The 19,081-nt window shown below is 39.3% G+C and overlaps 1 protein-coding gene across 1 annotated transcript; it reads right to left on the bottom strand.

The window, feature by feature from the left end:
* Nucleotides 1–14,825: 14,825 nt before the first annotated feature.
* LOC141627888 (uncharacterized) lies at nt 14,826–19,016 on the bottom strand. Its single transcript, XM_074441090.1, has 4 exons — nt 17,982–19,016; nt 17,756–17,848; nt 15,133–16,966; nt 14,826–15,049 (listed from the first exon to the last, which is right to left on the bottom strand). The coding sequence occupies exons 1-4, from the start codon at nt 19,014–19,016 to the stop codon at nt 14,826–14,828; spliced, it is 3,186 nt and encodes a 1,061-aa protein (XP_074297191.1).
* Nucleotides 19,017–19,081: the final 65 nt, after the last annotated feature.

Here is a 19,081-nt window from a genome sequence, read left to right as displayed (position 1 = left end):
TGGTCTTTAATGCTCCCGCCATGGTGTGTGCTAGCCTTGCTTTGATGGCTACTTCTACCACCCGGTACCTGAGTTGTGGCGCTATCGCCACTCGGCTAGCTGAAAAGCTAGCTTCCTTTGAGGCTTCTTCGGAGTATGTGCCTCTATCTACACCGGTGCCTACGATGGACAGAGACTACTACCTCGACCTGAAATGGTTGAGAAATTTAGCTGATGGTGGCCTAGCTTGGAGGGTGTGGGGTATGAGCTGGATGAGGATCCCGGCTCCTGAGCACCTCCCACCGACAGAGCCGTTAGACCCGGTGGTGGTAGCTGTTGACTCCGATGAGGAGGAGGAGGATGATGATGTGCTCCGGCAGTTGCAGACATACCTCATCGATGACACGATCCTTCAGGTGATGCCCGTGCCGAAGAAGGGGGAGAATGTGGCAGTGGTGGAGGAGAGACCCAGGTTGGGGAGAGGACCTCGTCGGGTGAGGGAGAGGACAGCTGAGACTAGACCACGGCCGGCAGCACCACCGCAGCAGCACCCTTTTCCTTGTTACCCCTACCTCGACACCCCGGAGACGCGATCGAGCTACTTGGCAGAGAGAGTGTCATCTACTTGTCATCTACTTTGACACTCCGGAACATGCATGAGATGGCGTACACTCAGGGGATTGGGACCGAGGGACCGCATCCAGTGTGGTGGAGCGCAATTGGGGACTATAGTGGGGTTTTCCTCTCTTACTGGGTGGATCAGTCAGCCTGGGGGACACCTTAGTCCTTTGCTTATGGTGGCTTGACCCCATGGTATGTGAGTCCTGGAGCTGGAGCAGGGGTTGATGCGGGTACTGGGTCGTCGGGGGCAGGCACCTCGGGAGGAGAGGGTGGTGGAGCTGAGATGATGGATGAGCAGCAGCAGCAGGAGTGATACTCCTATTCTTTATCCTTGTTTATGGTTGATGGTGTTGGACGATAGTAGTCGTTGTTAGTTAGAACTTTTTTTTATTTTGGTTTGTATGGATGGCCATAAGGCCGGATTTGCTAGTTTGACCTTATTTACAGGATTTTGGGGGTCGGTTGTCATTCTGACTCGTGTTTCAGTGACGTTTTTTATATATAGATATATATATATATATATATATATATATATATATATATATATATATATATATATATATATATATATATATATATATATATATATACGTGTTATGACAGAATTTTCAAGATTTTGACTGTAGGTACTCGACAGAGAGTACCCCATACTCGGTCGAGTAGCTGCAGGTGTGACAGAAATGAGGTATTCTGATCTCAGGGCTACTCGATCGAGTAGCCAAGACACTTGATCGAGTAGCAGGCACTCGATCGAGTACCTTATATACTCGATCGAGTAGCACTGTTACATAAACTTTTCGTAAATTAAAATTTTTTAATGGATCTATAATTACATGTTTGGTGTTTAACATGGTTATTGATGATTAGTAACATATTGGAACCATTAATTTCATATGTTGGAGGTCGTGTTTGGATTTTAGATGCGTATCTGTAACAAATAGTGAAGTAGTAATTGTTTCTTATTGTATTCATTTTACATCCGTAATGTCTGCTATTTATAATTCACCGGAATGGTGTATTTCGTATCTAAATGTACAATTGATATATACATGCATTCTTGACGACGGATAGTTATTCGAATATGCTTGCGTGTGTTTTATGGTTTAAGGGTTGTCTGATTAATGAGTAATGTCCATAATGAATGCTATGGGTTAGATATATGTGTCAAGACGTAGGTAGTACATAACATGTGTAGTGATTTGGTGGTGAACTTCGGGGACGAAGTTCCTTTTAGAGGGGAAGATTAATGTCGCAAAATAAAAAGGCCGATATTTAATTATTTTGTTGTTTGTTTATAAGGTTTTCTATTACTTTGGTTACATTTCTTGTATGAAGTTATAATTGTTTGCATCTGTTCATTGGGCAATTTGTGTGTTGAAGTAAAATTGATAGTGTGCTTTAAATGACGGTCATAAAGGGACAAGTTATGATGTCATGTGTTGGAATAGAATCGTATCGTTGGATAACATAGTGGTGTTAATGTGATTTATTTCGTGTTGATGGTTGCTGTTAATGAAAGTGTAATCTCGTAATGTGTTGGGTAATCGTTAGTTGTGCCGGTTCGTGTTGTGAGGTTGGTATTTCAAGTAGTAGTTTGTCGAGGTCGATCTATATGGAGCGTTAGACAGTTGATGATGATGACATGGGGGATGGTATTTCCGGGGAGTAGTGACCTGTGTCGAAAGAGTAGTGATGTCGTTGTGTTCCCGTGTCTTGTACTTTGAGATAGGTGAGTTGAACTTCGGGGACGAAGTTCTTTTTAAGTGGGGAAGACTGTAATACCCGCCCTTTTAGGGATCCGTTGACCAGCGTTGACTGACCTTGGGAGCGGTAATAGTCCTTAGGAGTACGTACCAAAGTCATCATGTACTTTGAGTTAGGGGTGGTACTCGATAGAGTAGAGGCTACTCGATCGAGTAGCTTAGATACTCGATCGAGTAGGGGCCACTCGATCGAGTAGGTGGGCCACTCGATCGAGTAACGGGTTTTCAGCGAGGGTTTATAATCGTGTTTTGTTAAATCCGCAAATCATTTCCGCCTCATTTCTTCAGATCCTTAGGTCGCCTCCTTCCCTTCCCTTTACCATATAACCTCCATGGAAGCCTTTGAAGGTCCTTGTGCCTTACGAGTGCATAACTTGAGTCGGGTAGCGGTCCTTTACCAGTTTTCCTCTTGTAGGTATGTCGTCATCATCATCTGTGCCTTGTGTTTTCAGTTAGGGTTTGCTTGGTGGTGATAGATGGTTGTATTGTGTGTATAGGTGTTGCTTGATTGCTGGGTTTTGCATGTGTGGACATGGAATGGTTGCAGTTGCTTAAAGGTAGGTTCGCCTACTTAGTTTCTGTGGATGGTCTAGTGTGTCGATTGTTGTGTCGTGGTTGTTGTGTTGTAGTTGTGTTTGCGTGGCAGCGTATATGCGGTAATCGGTTGGTGTTTACAGTTTGTTGGTTGTCGTTGTATTGCAGCTGTCTGTGATTGGTTGTCTCTGGTTCTCGAGGTGCGTCCTCGGCTGAGTGGAGTCACTTGCGGGAGTGGCTTCACGTGTTGGAATATGTGTCCTCCGACAATAATGCGATCACGACTGTTGATCATGATGATCACATGTTTAAGTCTCATTAAAATGAATACAATTGGGAAGTAATTTTGTTACTGTCAACTGGTCAACATATATCGGTAATGATTGGCTGACTAGAGTTTGACATTACTGTCGTGTGACGGTGGTGATCAGTTGACCCCCTAGGTCATACCTAAAGGGCAACACTCTTAATTGATTATTTAATTAATCGTATAATGTTACGAGTTAATTAAATTACTTGAAAATTGACGGACGATTTTGGAAGTAAAATTTACGTATCATATTGAAATGTGATTAAATAAGATACGGTCTGAGTAATTGAATTGTATCATTACTCGGATGAAATAATTGTTTAATGTAACAATTAAATTGAATGAATTATTATAAATACAATCAGTTGTGATTTATAAATTGGTAAAATTTTTGGCATAAGTAATTATGAAATTACTAAGTCAATTTTTGTATGTGACGTATTTTTATTAATACGTTGATTTTTGATATGATAAAAATTACATAACAAATATATGTGACATGTGACATGTAACATATAGACAATTGACAAAAATAATATGGACTCTATATTATCCATTGTGCCGAAATAAAAGGTTAGTGGAAGCTAATATTGTGTTTGTTTAATTATTATAAGAACACAATGATTACCTACATTCCTAGCCATGCAACCCTAATATTCTTGTGAAGACAAAGGTGTTCATGCATTGGCTCCCCAAAAACCCCTCCTCTTACCCGGTTTTGAGAAGGCAAAAGCCATCATGGCTTTTGTTTTATTTTTACCTAATAATATACAAAATGTTGTATATCATTATTCATTCTATTCCATCATCAAATATAGAGATTTCTAGTGAGATAAAATCCTCTCTTCTTCTCTCTTAAAAACCGAAACAAATAAGTGTTTTATAAAAGTTTTGGTTCAATTTTCTACCTTTGATTAATATTATAACTAGTATTTGTAATATTAATTATATTAAGAGAAGCCTTGGGTATAATACATAGGGAGAGATCTTACACTTAGATCTTTGTTCTTCCATTGGAAAAGCTCAAGAACAAGAAGAGAAAGGTGATCTCTCTTGTGCCCTAATAGCCGAAATCTACTATATAAGGACATGATTTCTCCTCTATTTATATTATCGTTTGCATGCATAAGATCCGTTTTAATTTTATGACAAATTAGTTTTGACATATTTGAGTATGTTAACATGTATATGAATCTATTTTTCGTTCAATCGGTATCATGAGCCACGGTTGTTTGCATGCAAATTGGTTAAAAGTTTTTCCGAGTTATATGAATAACAAAATAAAACTTGTAAAATTTGTGTTATTATGATATATCACGAAATTATTACATGCATGTTAATATTTCTGGTCCTAAAGTGTTTTAGGATATTTTGGTTATTTTTTCGGATTTTTATTGTTCATAATTTACAATAATGGCATTTAAATGTGATTTTATTAGTAAAAATGTCATTTTTGGTCTAAAAATAGCTATACTTCGAATTTTCACTTGGTTTTTGGATATGTTGTTACATATATTATTTTGAGATAACCTGTAAATTTTCATAATTTTTGGACTTGTTATGCTCGAAAAATGATTTTTTCATCATTAAATTCGGATTTAAGAGAAAAAAAGGTTAATATGATTTAAATTTCGAATCTGGTCATAGAAAATTAATATGTTGTCACATGCAATTTTACAAGATGTGTGTAAAATAATTGGCTATAAAGAAGTCTTTTAGCATGATTTATGAATTTTTGAAGAAAAATGGCATAAATAGTGACATTATTAGTGAAAATTAATAAAATATAATCTATGACTTAGGAAAAACGTCTAATGTTGCATTTTATTATATGTTTTTTCAGATCTAAAATTGAAAGGTTAATGAAAATAATTTTTCCATGTTTTTATGATTATTTTATTAAATATCGATAAACCGCAACATTGTTTTTCCGGAAAATTTTCGAAATTTTTAACCTAAGATTTTGAACATTATGAGTGTCATGGAATTTTTCCAGAACTTTCATGAATTTAAATTTCAAATTTTGAATTTATTTGAAATTTTTTGATTTATTTGAAGTTTAATGGCTTATTTTTGTAATTTTTGGTCCATTTTTGAACAATTTTATAAATAAAGGTTAATTATGGTCAAATTATTAGTGAAGACTATATTTTGAGTCCTAAGAGGTTAGGGTAATTAACTTATGCATAAATATGAGTTTATGCATTTTTGTGATTATAAAATGTTGAAATCACGCAAATCCGTAAAAACCGAGTAATATACGATATTGGCTAATTAAAAGGCGATTTAGCATAAAAATTGAGCATGTTCATACATATTATAATGCTGCATTTTCCTTATGATTGTCATAATTTTAATTTATGTAATTTTTGAATTATGTAATTTTACTTAGTATGGCCTTAGATTTTAATTGGTATTTCCGAAATGTATGGGAATATCGATTCGGTTGTAATTTTATTGTGATCTCGTATCACCGTTTTGTAATTTAATAGATTTATTTTATTTTAGTTACAAATGTATAATAGGAAATTATGTAATTTATTATGTAATTTTATTCATTAGGAGTTCCAAAAGACGGATTACTTCAAGAATGGCGATACATAAAGACGGTGTTACCTCGAGATGTGTGCCACAACCGAAGTTCAAGGGACCAATGGAGTTGGTTTCCGAATATGTAATAGATTAATAGTTTTTCTATTTTAGGAAAGGCCATACTAGGATTTTTATCTTTATGCTTGCATTTTATTTTATGTCACATGCATCGCTAAATCGCCATAACTAAACATGCATCCTTATTTTATCGAGTTTATCGACCGTGTCAATTAGAATTATCGTAGTTCACCGCTTTAGTTCACTTATAACGTGATAGATAATAAATTGACATGACCTCTCGCTAAAACTACTAATTGAGACATAGCCTTACCAAATAGTAGAAACCATGAAAACCTATTTCGCGAGGGAGTGCACTCGGCTACCCGGGGTACAAACCTTGTTACGTAGGGGAAGTGGGTGATAAATGTCTAATCCACCGAATTCATGTTGATGAGGGTTTCATCGGCTACCCAGTGCCTAAGTTAATGTGGGTTTGGATAATGGACACATTTATTCGAAATTTGGATTGAACTCAACAAAAGTAATTGATAAGGGTTTCATCGGCTACCCCGTGCCCTTATTGATGTGTTTTGGGCTATAGATAAATATTAGAGTAATTTTATCGACCAAGAGTTCTAAAAGTAGAATCGATTAAAAGGTTAATCCACCGAGTTATATTGATGAGGGTTTCATCGGCTACCCCGTGCCTAAGTCGATATGAATTTGGGTCTTGGAATCATTTATTCTAGTTGGGTAGAGGTCACTAGAAAAATGCATAAAACTTGTTTAAATCATTCATTTTTACGAGTATAATTAAAACGACATATGTTTTACTCCTTATATTTTGTTTTGTAGACCACTTCTTATTCATAACAAATGGCAACACCAACTCCTAATGCTACACCACTCGCTACTTCATCTTGGCTCCGATCCTTTATGGATCGATGTAAACTTGAAAAGAATGGGTCAAATTTCTCCGAGTGGGATGCCCAACTCAAATTAGCCACCGAGGGTGACGACAAGCTTCGTTACCTTACCGAGGCCTCTCCACCCGAACCCTCCGCTAGGTCCACCGCGGCCACTAGGGAAGCCTATGAGGCTTACCAAAAGGAGTCCGCCGCATTGAAAAATGTATTGATATTTGCAATGGAGGCGGAACTCCAAAGGAGAGCCTTCAAAATGGGCAATGCTAATGAGATTTACTCCAAACTTGTGACCATGTTTTCACAAACTCCGCGGATCGTCCAATATGAGGCGGCCACGGCATTCTTTGATCTCGACTTCAAAGAGGGCCAAAAGGTTAGCCCTCATGTGCTCAAACTCATGGAGCTTGTCGAGACCTTGAAAATTCAAAAGGTTGAAATCCCCAAAGAACTCATCGTAGATAGGATTCTACACTCCTTGTCTAAAGTCAAGGCATATGTGCAATTCAGGGTGAATTTCAACATGCAAGACAAGGATGTGTCTCTTGAGGAGTTGCACAAGTTACTTGTGCAAGCCGAGAGGGACATGGGGTTAAATGTGAACCCTCCCAAGGATGTGCTTAACATAAGCACAAAGAGTAAGGGGAAGTTCAAGAAGAATGGGAGAAAGGGCAAGAAGCAAGCTCCCACATTCACCAAAGCTAAGTCTTGTGAAGCTAGCACATCCAAAGTCAAGAAGGGTCCTCTTGACAAATGCCATTATTGTAACGGCATGGGTCATTGGAAAAGGAATTGTTCCAAATACCTTGGTGATATCAAAGCTGGAAAGATCACTCCAGTAGGTAAATGACTAACCTTCTTTTATGTTTCTAAATTCAACTATGGTATTATGATGCAAAGTTGTGATAATGTATCTCCCTTTTATTGTAAATAGGGCCTCCACCAAGCAAAGACAAGGGAAAAGAAAAACAAGCATGAGAAACCATGGAGAAGCTAAGAATAGCTTTTATGGAGCTTTGTTTTTCATTGTCTTATTTTAAGTTATGTTTTGGATTCTAGAACTTTGAGTTTCCGTGTTCGACATGGAAAAGTATTTTGGATAATGAGTTGTATTTTGGATGATAGTGACTTGGTTTGCAACCCAAGTCACCCGTTTTATCATTTATCCTTTTAATGTTCTAAAATTCATCTTTAAATGCTTGCGTTTTGAAACATAAGATCATTCACTTAAAGGTGATCTAATAGACAATTATAATGACGGGTTTCATTATATGTCCACATGCTTAAGGCTTGTGTATGATCATTTATGAAGTGATTTTGAGTCTATGAACTCTCTTAAAGGTATGTCAATCACCAAGTACACACATGAAATCAATTACTATTAGTCTGTCTATGAGATAGTTCTCCTTATACTTCAACATCATTGATTAGTGTCTCATATGCTATCTTTGAATATATAGTGTATTTATTCTAAAGATAGAGTGGGAAAAAAATGAGGACACAACACACAAGGCAAGATAAAATTGTGTACTTGTGTAAATGTAGATCTACACAAGAGAAAATGATTTGAATAAAGGTATATCTATTTACATAGTATACCAAATAGATGAGATCTATGGTCTCAAGTTAGTTCTATATAACTAATGAGACCAAGTGTAGTAATCATAAGAGTAAATTCTCAAAATAACTACACGAGGAGACCAAAAGAAGTTTTGGATAAAAATGACTAATGTAAAGTCTTAACAAGTTTTGACTAAGTTCTATATGATAAATTTTGACCAAATAGTTTCAATCATGAGTTTTACTTAAGAGCCTAAATGAATCAAAGTAACATACTAGTTATGATCAAGATTAAGTTGCAAAGATTGATATTCCGATATCTTCAATAGCCAACGTTTTAACCACGCAAATGTCATTGCTTAACCTCGCTATGAAATGGTTAAATCTCCTTCCAAAAGGGTATTTGCGAGGGACGTATTCTAGATATTGTTTATATTTGAATAATGACATTACTACACATCATTATGACATGAGTGTGTTAGAGATTTAAAAATCTCTTTCCGTAAGGTTGAGATGAGACCACTTCAAAATAGGCTTTTTGAAAGGATATGATGGGAACATATATGGTTTTATCCTAGTAACTTGGCAAAGCAATTTATATTTATATCTTTGACAAATTTCGATTGAGAAGTCAATTTAGAAATATGTTGAATTGAGTGGGAGTTAGGAAATTCTCATGTGAAGACATGGAATTTAGTGGGAGCTATCATCCTTGAATGTATAAAACTCATTACTCATTAAAGAATGACGAGCTAATGCCTTCTTTCATAAAGAAGCGTTTGAGTTTTCAATTACGGATGAAAATGGACAATAATGAATCCAATTGCATCAGGAATGTTGGATTAGTATTAAGAGATACACATCATATCAACATATACATAGGTTATTCATATGAATGAAAATGGGATTACCATTAGCAGTCATGGTAGTTCATTGAACCTGAGAACGGTTGATCTCATGATTATTAGTAACTAATGTTTCCGCCATTAGAATGATCATGTACGTGTCCAATTTTGAATCATATGCATAAGAGCATGATGATTGGTTGGTGAGCCATAAAAGAAACGTCATGAATTCTCGAGTAGAATCCGATGAGCGATTTCGGTGTTTGTGGAATACTCGATTATGTGACAATAGGTTGCACATATATATGAAATCGAACACGGGTAAGGATTTATGAGAATCCTAAAACTTTCGAGCTAGAAAGAGAAATGAGAAGCTTTGGAAAGATGCTTGGTTGAATAAGAAGTTATTCAAAAACAATCTTTCCTAGTAAAGCTAGGACTTGTGAGAAGTGCTAAGCTGAATAATCTTGTAAATTGTTACAAGATTCTACAAAACATATACCTAGTGCATTGTGTGTGGATGGAACACTTGATCAGTACAAGTTGTATTATTCATCGCAAATTCGTTCGTTATGAGATGAGCGATAAGAAAGTTCTTTCAAGTTAAAGAACCAAAACCAAGGTCGAGAACCTTGATGTGTACGTGGTAAGATTCATGCTATGAGAGAAAACATGAATGTAAAGGAAAATGCAAGTGTAAGAAGTTTGAACACATGGACACATGGGATGTTAAACTTCTATTGCAATCAATAAGTGTTTATACTTATGATAAACATCACAAGGTTGTAATATGATATTGACTACCCGAGTGTGATGTCGACACTTGTCGTTTGAGTTATTATTAACTCACTTTGAACATTGTTATATCCAAACGGGTTGTAGAGACAATTGAACCCCGTTAAAGTGAACATGGATTAACATTGTTTTTGCCCATAGTTACTTATATGAGGTGACGTCTCGAAGTGACTAGAGTGTGAGGCGATTGATGGCAAGTTCAAGTGCCATACAGTCATGTGTGATGACTAGTCGATCACATAGGCAGATTGTTAGGAACATTTTGTCGGGCCTAATGACCGCTTATAGAGTTCTGGCAAATTTATATAGCCTGGTCGTGGCGAGAGCTACTATAGTATTCAAATGAGTCGATTCTTTTGACTAAAGACTATTCTCCTAAGATGGCACAGTTTCAGATTAACTTTGATTTGTGTTACTACGACCTTCGTAAATGGGGTCAAATGGGCATATTTTGGGTTATGATGGGTTGTGGCTAGCGAAGGGAATGAGTGCGATAGGAATTGTCCACCCCTAGTCGGGGTTATAACAATATCTCAGGGCCACTCGAGGAGTAATGAACTGGAAATGCGTGGCCACGCTCGGATGGCATCCAGAGTGGATAAATCCGGTCAATCAGTTATTCTCCAGATCGAGGAAACCACTCTTGATATGATCACTTGCAAGTACGACCTGAAAGACACCTTGCATTGAGTGGGAGATAGTAATAGGACAAGAGAATTGGTGACGCACACTTGTCGAGGACAAGTGGGAGATTGTTGGAATATGTGTCCTCCGACAATAATGCGATCACGACGTTGATCATGATGATCACATGTTTAAGTCTCATTAAAATGAATACAATTGGGAAGTAATTTTGTTCTGTCAACTGGTCAACATATATCGGTAATGATTGGCTGACTAGAGTTTGACATTCTTGTCGTGTGACGGTGGTGATCAGTTGACCCCTAGGTCATACCTAAAGGGCAACACTCTTAATTGATTATTTAATTAATCGTATAATGTTACGAGTTAATTAAATTACTTGAAAAATTGACGGACGATTTTGGAAGTAAAATTTACGTATCATATTGAAATGTGATTAAATAAGATACGGTCTGAGTAATTGAATTGTATCATTACTCGGATGAAATAATTGTTTAATGTAACAATTAAATTGAATGAATTATTATAAATACAATCAGTTGTGATTTATAAATTGGTAAAATTTTTGGCATAAGTAATTATGAAATTACTAAGTCAATTTTTGTATGTGACGTATTTTTATTAATACGTTGATTTTTGATATGATAAAAATTACATAACAAATATATGTGACATGTGACATGTAACATATAGACAATTGACAAAAATAATATGGACTCTATATTATCCATTGTGCCGAAATAAAAGGTTAGTGGAAGCTAATATTGTGTTTGTTTAATTATTATAAGAACACAATGATTACCTACATTCCTAGCCATGCAACCCTAATATTCTTGTGAAGACAAAGGTGTTCATGCATTGGCTCCCCAAAACCCCTCCTCTTACCCGGTTTTGAGAAGGCAAAAGCCATCATGGCTTTTGTTTTATTTTTACCTAATAATATACAAAATGTTGTATATCATTATTCATTCTATTCCATCATCAAATATAGAGATTTCTAGTGAGATAAAATCCTCTCTTCTTCTCTCTTAAAAACCGAAACAAATAAGTGTTTTATAAAAGTTTTGGTTCAATTTTCTACCTTTGATTAATATTATAACTAGTATTTGTAATATTAATTATATTAAGAGAAGCCTTGGGTATAATACATAGGGAGAGATCTTACACTTAGATCTTTGTTCTTCCATTGGAAAAGCTCAAGAACAAGAAGAGAAAGGTGATCTCTCTTGTGCCCTAATAGCCGAAATCTACTATGTAAGGACATGATTTCTCCTCTATTTATATTATCGTTTGCATGCATAAGATCCGTTTTAATTTTATGACAAATTAGTTTTGACATATTTGAGTATGTTAACATGTATATGAATCTATTTTTCCTTCATCACGCTCTAGTTTCGCTTCACGGAGATTGATTGGAGTGGGTGTGATTGTGTGTGTGACCGATTGTGCTGTGTTGTGTTGATAGATGATGTTGGTTTTGTCATGTCTTATCTCAGTACTGACCTTGTGTGGTTGTCTTGTTGTTTTATGTGTCTGCCGTGATCCCTTATGGTGAGCAGTCAGTCTTAGCAGGTGTTGATAGTGTTGATAGTGGAGTTAATTTGGATGAGTCCTCACGAGTTTTGATAGAGATAGTGTGTAGCTCACGAGTTGTATCTTTATTTTTGTTAAGTTGGTTGTAACGCTTGTAATATAACTATAAATGTTCTTTTATCGACTTTTGATGATTACTTACCTCGGGCAACCGAGATGGTAACGCCCTTATATGCTAAGGAAGGCCTAGTTAAGGCTCCTCTGAATATGGGGGTGTTACATATCCGCTCCCATAACTTCATCGTATGACTCATAAGTTTAATTCCCCGATAATTGGAACACTCTTGAACATCACCGTTGTTCTTGTACAAAGGGACAAGAGTGCTTCTCCTCCAAGCTGATGACATCTTGTTGCTCCTCCAAATCTGGTTGAAGAGCATGGTTACACATTCGATTCCATTCCTTTCTCCCCGAAGTACCTCCAAACTTCTATTGGTATACCATCCGGTCCCTCTGCTTTCTTTGACCCCATCTTCCTTAACGTCTTTCTATCTTCACTCTTTTGTATTCTACGCACAAATTCCCGATTAACCATGCTTGCTGTTACTTCTACATCCCCAAAACCTTACTCCTGATGTCCATTGAATAAAGTATCAAAGTAAGAACTCCATCTAGCTTTTATTTCGTTATCCTGAACCAGAACCTTGTCGTCCATATCTTTCACATACCTAACTCTCCCAATATCCCTCGTCTTTCGGTCTCTTATGCGAGCCAGTTTATAGATATCCTTCTCTCCTTCTCTCGTGTTCAACCTGGCATACACTTCTTGGTTAACTTTTGCCCTTGCATCACGCACTGCCTTTTTAGCGGCTCATCTAGCCTCCTTGTACTTTTCAAAGTTCTCATCACTCATGCATTCCCCAAAACCTTATAGCATTCACGTTTTGTCTGTATCGCTTGTCTCACCTCATCGTTCACCAAGATGTGTCCTTACTGATGATTTATTTCCTTTAGATTCCCCTAACACCTCCCTCGCCAAATCCTTTACAACATGCTCCAATTTATCCCACGTTGCATCTGTATCTTTCTCCTTGCAATCCGACCAAATATCGCTACTTCCGACCTTATCCAAAAACGCTTGTTGGTTTTCTCCTTGTAGCTTCCACCACTTGATTCGTGCCTCACCGATTATATCTCTCTTCCTCAAGTCTCTCTTGCCCTGAAAATCAAGCACACTAGTCTATGATGTGTTGCGGCACTTTACCCGGGTATGACCTTGCAATCGGTGTACTCTTTCCTCCACACATTCCTTACCAAAAGGAAGTAGCATTTCCTCCACTCCTATAAGTCACCAAATGAGAATGCCTTTTCTCGAACCAAGTGTTCATTATACCCAAGTCATATGCCAAAGCAAAATCTAATATGTCACTTCCTGCTTCATTTCTCTCCCCGAACCCAAAACCCCCATGAATGCTCTCGAAGCCAACTCGACTAGTACCCACATGCCCATTGAGGTCACCACCAATGATCAATTTCCCCCCAACAGGAACTCGTTCTACAACCTCTTCCCCATATCTTCCCAAAAGGCTCGTCGAAAAGAAGCATCCAATCCTACCTGAGGTGCGTAAGCACTTATAACAGTCAACACCTCATCCCCAACTACAAGCTTAATGCTCATAATCCTATCACTCTTTCTCGATACTTCTACCACATCATCGATGTAATCTTTATCAATGACAATACCCACTCCATTACGACTTTTGTCTTTACCTGTGTACCAAAGCTTATAACCCCAAGGCGCTATCACCCTTGCTTTATCTCCGACCCACTTTGTCTCTTGTAGACACATTATATGCACTCTCCTCCTTTTCATAACCTCTCCTACCTCAGTCATCTCCCTGTCAAAGAGCCAACATTCCAAGTACCAAAACGTATCCTACTACCCTTCCTAAAGTCATGCCCTGATTTCTTTACCCGCTCTTGACCATGCTTCCTGGATCCAAACCTATTTGACACCACACCCATACTTCGAGGTGGCGCGCTGATTTCGGGCGACAACCTAACAACCCTTGCATATTTTTCACTACACCCGGGTCTAGAAGATTTAGCGCACCCTTGCCTAATTGACACCACCCTCAGGTGTAAAGATGGTGCGTCGCTTCCGGGCGACGACCTAGCAACCCTCACATACTTTTCACTACATCCGGGTCTAAGAAGTGCAGCGCGTCGCTTTTGAGGAGACGCCCCCAACGATGTTCAAATTCCGATTCATGTCCATAAAATGTGACTAAGTTTTTATGCCGGCTGCCACAGACCTACCGCAACCCTACTCCTTTATCCGGGCTTGGGACCGGCAGTGAATACCCGAAAACACTACAGGCGGAGGGAGTAGTATGTAAGAAATTTCAAGAAACTAATATTTTACACCCGCTTTTTTTTTTTGCAATGGTCTTTCTGACTCTTACCATTGGTCCAGGGTGTACTGGCAGATGGCAAGGTGTTAAAGGGAACGAGTATTGTTGACGTTCAATGTGTTGTGTATTCAATAATATGGAACTCCTTATATAGGATTACAAGAGAATATTGAATCCTAATAAAAGGGAAACAAACCCCTAAAATATCGAAACAATATCAAAACAATATCGAGATAATATCCGTATCATATCACATAAAGTAAGGCAATATGATACGTATATTATGTGGCCTAATTCGGCCCTAATACCCTCCCTCAAACTGGAGCGTGCGGATCAAGGACGCCAAGTTTGCCAAGAAGAGAAGAAAATTGAGCAGAGCCAAGTGATTTTGTGAAAATATCAGCAAGTTGAGATCGTGTATCAACGTGAGTAGCAGTGACTAGGCCATCAGTGATAGCGTCCCGAATGAAGTGACAGTCCACCTCAATATGTTTAGTGCGCTCGTGAAAAACAGGATTATGACGAGCTGCAAGGCCGACTGATTGTCACAGAAAATCTTCATACGACACGGAACCGAAATACCCAAGCTTGAGAGGAGACCTACGAGCCATTTTAATTCACAAAGGACATTGGCCATGGAACGGTACTCCGCTTCTGACGAGGATAAAGAGGCGTGTCTTTGTTTCTTGGTTTTCCAAGAAATGGGGGAGTCGCCAAGGAAAACCAGCCAACCAGAAACGGACCTACGCGTCAAGGGACACCCGGAATAATCCGAATCACACCACCCGGTTACAGTGAGGGAGTTCTCGGCTTTGAGCAGAATTCCTTGGCCCAGTTTGCCTTTTAAGTAGCGAACTACACGAAGAGCGGCATCCATGTGCTCCTTTCGTGGTTGATGTAAAAATTGAGACAAACAGTGAACTGCATAAGTAAGGTCGGGGCGTGTGACAGCGAGGTAGACAAGGCGACCCACAAGTCGACGATATGACTCAGCATCCGAAATGAGCTCTCCTTTGGCAAGGCCGAGCTGATGGTGTTGCTCTAAGGGAGTAGCAATCGGCTTAGCCCCGAGTAGCCCAGCTTCCGAAATAATGTCAAGTGCGTACTTGCGCTGATTGAGGAAAATTCCCTCTGTATTACGAGCTACTTCAATGCCCAAAAAATACTTCAACGGACCCAAATCTTTCATGTGGAAACATTTATTAAGGTATTCTTTAAAGGAATTAATGGCCTTGGAATTATTACCGGCTATAACGAGATCGTCCACATACACCAAGACGTGAATGCATATGTCAGTTTTAACATAACTGAATAAGGAATAATCGGAATAGGATTCCACAAACCCGTATTTACGCAAAGCTGAGCCTAGCTTAACGAACCAACAACGTGGTGCTTGACGAAGCCCATATAGAGACTTGCGCAATTTACATACCTTCCCTTCATGGCCTTTACTAAACCCCGGAGGCAGACGCATATAAACTTCTTCGGTTAGATCGCCATGAAGAAAAGCATTATGGACGTCCATCTGGTGAAGTTCCCATTTGCGAATGGCAGCCACGGCAAGAAAGGCTCGAATTGTGACCATCTTCACAACTGGAGCGAAAGTTTCACCGTAATCAATTCCTTCGACTTGATGATTTCCAAAAATAACAAGTCGAGCTTTATAACGCTCGATGTCACCGTTGGATTTGTATTTAATTTTATACACCCATCGACACCCGAGTGCTTTTTTGTCACTTGGCAAATCTGTGAGGTCCCATGTGTGATTATTTTCAAGGGCATTTATCTCGTCTCGCATAGCGGCACACCATTTTGGGTCCGTAATCGCAAGACGAAAGGAAGGTGGCTCAACTCCAGCCGTAATCGCTGCAAGAAATTGACGATGGGAAGAAGAAAATTTATTGCAATTAATATAGTTAACCAGGGAGTATGTCGTACCTGAGGAAGAGGAAGGGGATGTCGATGAGCTATCGGGCGATGACGGTGGTGTGATGGGATCAGCAGCGGTACCAACAAGGAAATCACGGAGACGGCTGCTAGGAATTTTAACACGATATCCGCGGCCAAGTACTTCATTATTGACCGCCCCTACCTCGTCGGCATTACCCGTGTCAGGAAGAGCATCCGTAGAAGGACCCCCACCCGAGGTATCATCAGTACCCGAGGTATCCGCAGTGCCCATTGTATTACCAGTCCCTAAATTGTCGGGAGTAGTTGCATCAGTTCCTAAAGTTTCGACCGTGTGGGCAGCTGTACCCGTGTCATCATCAGCACCCGTGGACAATTCAGCAGAGGAAAGATCCGTGGGTTCGTCTGCAAATGGAGTATCGGTGGGAGTGGATGGGGAATCCGAGCTAGAAAGGGGTTCATCGAAAGGGAAAGAATTCTCATAAAAAAATACATCTCGAGAGACAAAAATTTTACCAGTCTCAGGATCGAAAACTTTCCACCCTTTCTTGTTATATGGATAGCCAACGAAAATACATTTACGACTCCGTTTGGCAAATTTATCTCCTTTGGTATTTTGATTATGCACAAAACATAGGCACCCAAACACCCGAATATTTTGATAAAACGGTATTGTGTTAAATAAAAGCTCATAAGGTGTCTTATTTTGAAGAAGGATTGAGGGTGTGCGGTTAATTAAATATGCAGCAGTGAGGACACTTTCGCCCCAAAAGGAAACAGGCAGATGAGCTTGAAATAGCAAAGCACGAGCCACATTTAATAAATGACGATGTTTACGCTCAACACGTCCGTTTTATTGTGGTGTACCCACACAAGAGGTTTGGAAAATTATTCCATGCTTCACAAAATATTCGGCCATGGCATTAAATTCATTGCCATTATCGGACCGAACCATTTTAACTTGTTTAGAAAACTGAGTGTCGACCATAGCCAAAAAATTCATAAAAGTAGTCGTGACCTCAGTTTTATCGAAAAGGAGATAAACCCACACAGCCCGTGAATAATCGTCAACAATAGTCAAAAAATATCTAGCCCCGCAAGAAGAAGGAGTTCGATAAGGACCCCACAAATCGCAATGAATTAAAGAGAAAATATCCGCGGACTTATTATGACTTAATTGAAAACTGTGACGATGTTGTTTGGCCTGATGGCAAATATCACAAGGAGAATCAATAACAGTACTAAACTTGCTAACTTGTGGAAGCAAATGAACCACTTTATTCGAAGGATGTCCTAACCGCTTATGCCATAAATCAAAAGAAGCTGCTGCGCTCACCGCATGAATAGCAGCCGGCTGTCCCATCACACGAAGAAAATAAAGACCGTCTCGTAGCTCACCGGCTTCAATCCTCGTCCTCAGCGAAGGGTCCTGAATATGACAGGAATGATTAGTAAAGCTGAAGACACAATTAGTAGCGGCGACTAGCTGCGAAACAGATAATAAATTGCAAGTAAGGTTTGGGACGAATAAGACATCAGTGAGAAATAGAGAAGCCGAAAACCAGACCGTCCCAGCCACATTGGCCGAGACAGTATGTCCATTTAGTGATTGGGCATGCTGGAATAGGACGGGAATTAGTGAGCCATGAAATATTACCCGTAACATGACGTGAGGCCCCTGTATCGATAATCCAGTCAGAACACATACCAGATAAACGGTCAGCAGAGGAGGAAAAAGGACCGGCAGCAGCATTCACCCGAGCAGATGTCGAGGCAGCCGCACCAGTGTTAGAGCGAGCCCGAGCAGCCACTTCTTCAATAGTGCGAGGACGATCCCCCCACCAATCGGGGAACTTTTGTGTCCGAATAAAACAAGAGGAGGCCTCATGTCCAGACCCGTTGCAGTGAGAGCATTTTAATTTCCGACGTTCCTGTTTCTCAATTGCTCGAAGAGCACGCCAATCGGGCGTATTATTAGAGGGGCCAGAAGCTGCTGGTCGTACAGCAAAAGCAGCAACATCCATAGGTTCAACAGGAACAGTAGGACTACCCACTTTCAATCGCTCTTCTTGAATTGTTAATTGGAAAGCGCGATTGAGAGTCGGAAGCGTATCAAGAGAAAGAAGCTGAGACCGTAGATTACCATAAATGGAACGATCAAGGCCCATAAGAAATTTATGCAAACGCTCCGAGTCTTGTCGAGCAAGGGCATTCTTAGTAATGCCGCAGGTACAGTGACCGCAAGTGCAAGCAAAAATGGGCTCATGATTGGCAAGCGCGTCCCAAATTACTTTCAAAGCGCCAAAATAAGAGGTCACAGTCATACCTTTTTCTTGTTTGCAGTGGTGGAGATCCTCTTTAAGGGCATGAATTTTGGATCCATCAACCGTTGCAAAGCTCTCAGCCAAATCGTCCCACAACAATCGTGCGTCCTCAAAATACGAAATGCTGTGCTTAATAGACGGATCGATGGTGCGCATTATCCATTGTATAATAGTACAATGAATTACCTCCCATTGCTCGAGAAGAACGGAATCAGTAGGTTTGGAAATGGAGCCGTCGCAAAAACCAAATTTTCGTCGAGATTTGAGCGACATCTTCATTGAGCGACTCCATTCCTCATAGTTATTTGGACCGAGTTTAATGTCGGTAAGCGTGAGAC

This window comes from Silene latifolia, chromosome Y, assembly GCF_048544455.1.
Source record: "Silene latifolia isolate original U9 population chromosome Y, ASM4854445v1, whole genome shotgun sequence".
In the NCBI taxonomy this organism is placed as follows: Eukaryota; Viridiplantae; Streptophyta; class Magnoliopsida; order Caryophyllales; family Caryophyllaceae; genus Silene; species Silene latifolia.
Note: the sequence above shows the minus strand (reverse complement) of the source record. Positions and strands in the feature narration are given on the sequence as shown.

Coding starts and splice junctions, on each gene's coding strand:
- LOC141627888 (XM_074441090.1), bottom strand. CDS start 19,016: ATGTCGCTCAAATCTCGACGAAAATTTGGTTTTTGCGACGGCTCCATT. Junction 16,967..17,755: donor AGCCGGCTGCTATTCATGCG/GTGAGCGCAGCA, acceptor CCATATAACAAG/AAAGGGTGGAAAGTTTTCGA. Junction 15,050..15,132: donor TTCCATGGCCAATGTCCTTT/GTGAATTAAAAT, acceptor TGTGACAATCAG/TCGGCCTTGCAGCTCGTCAT.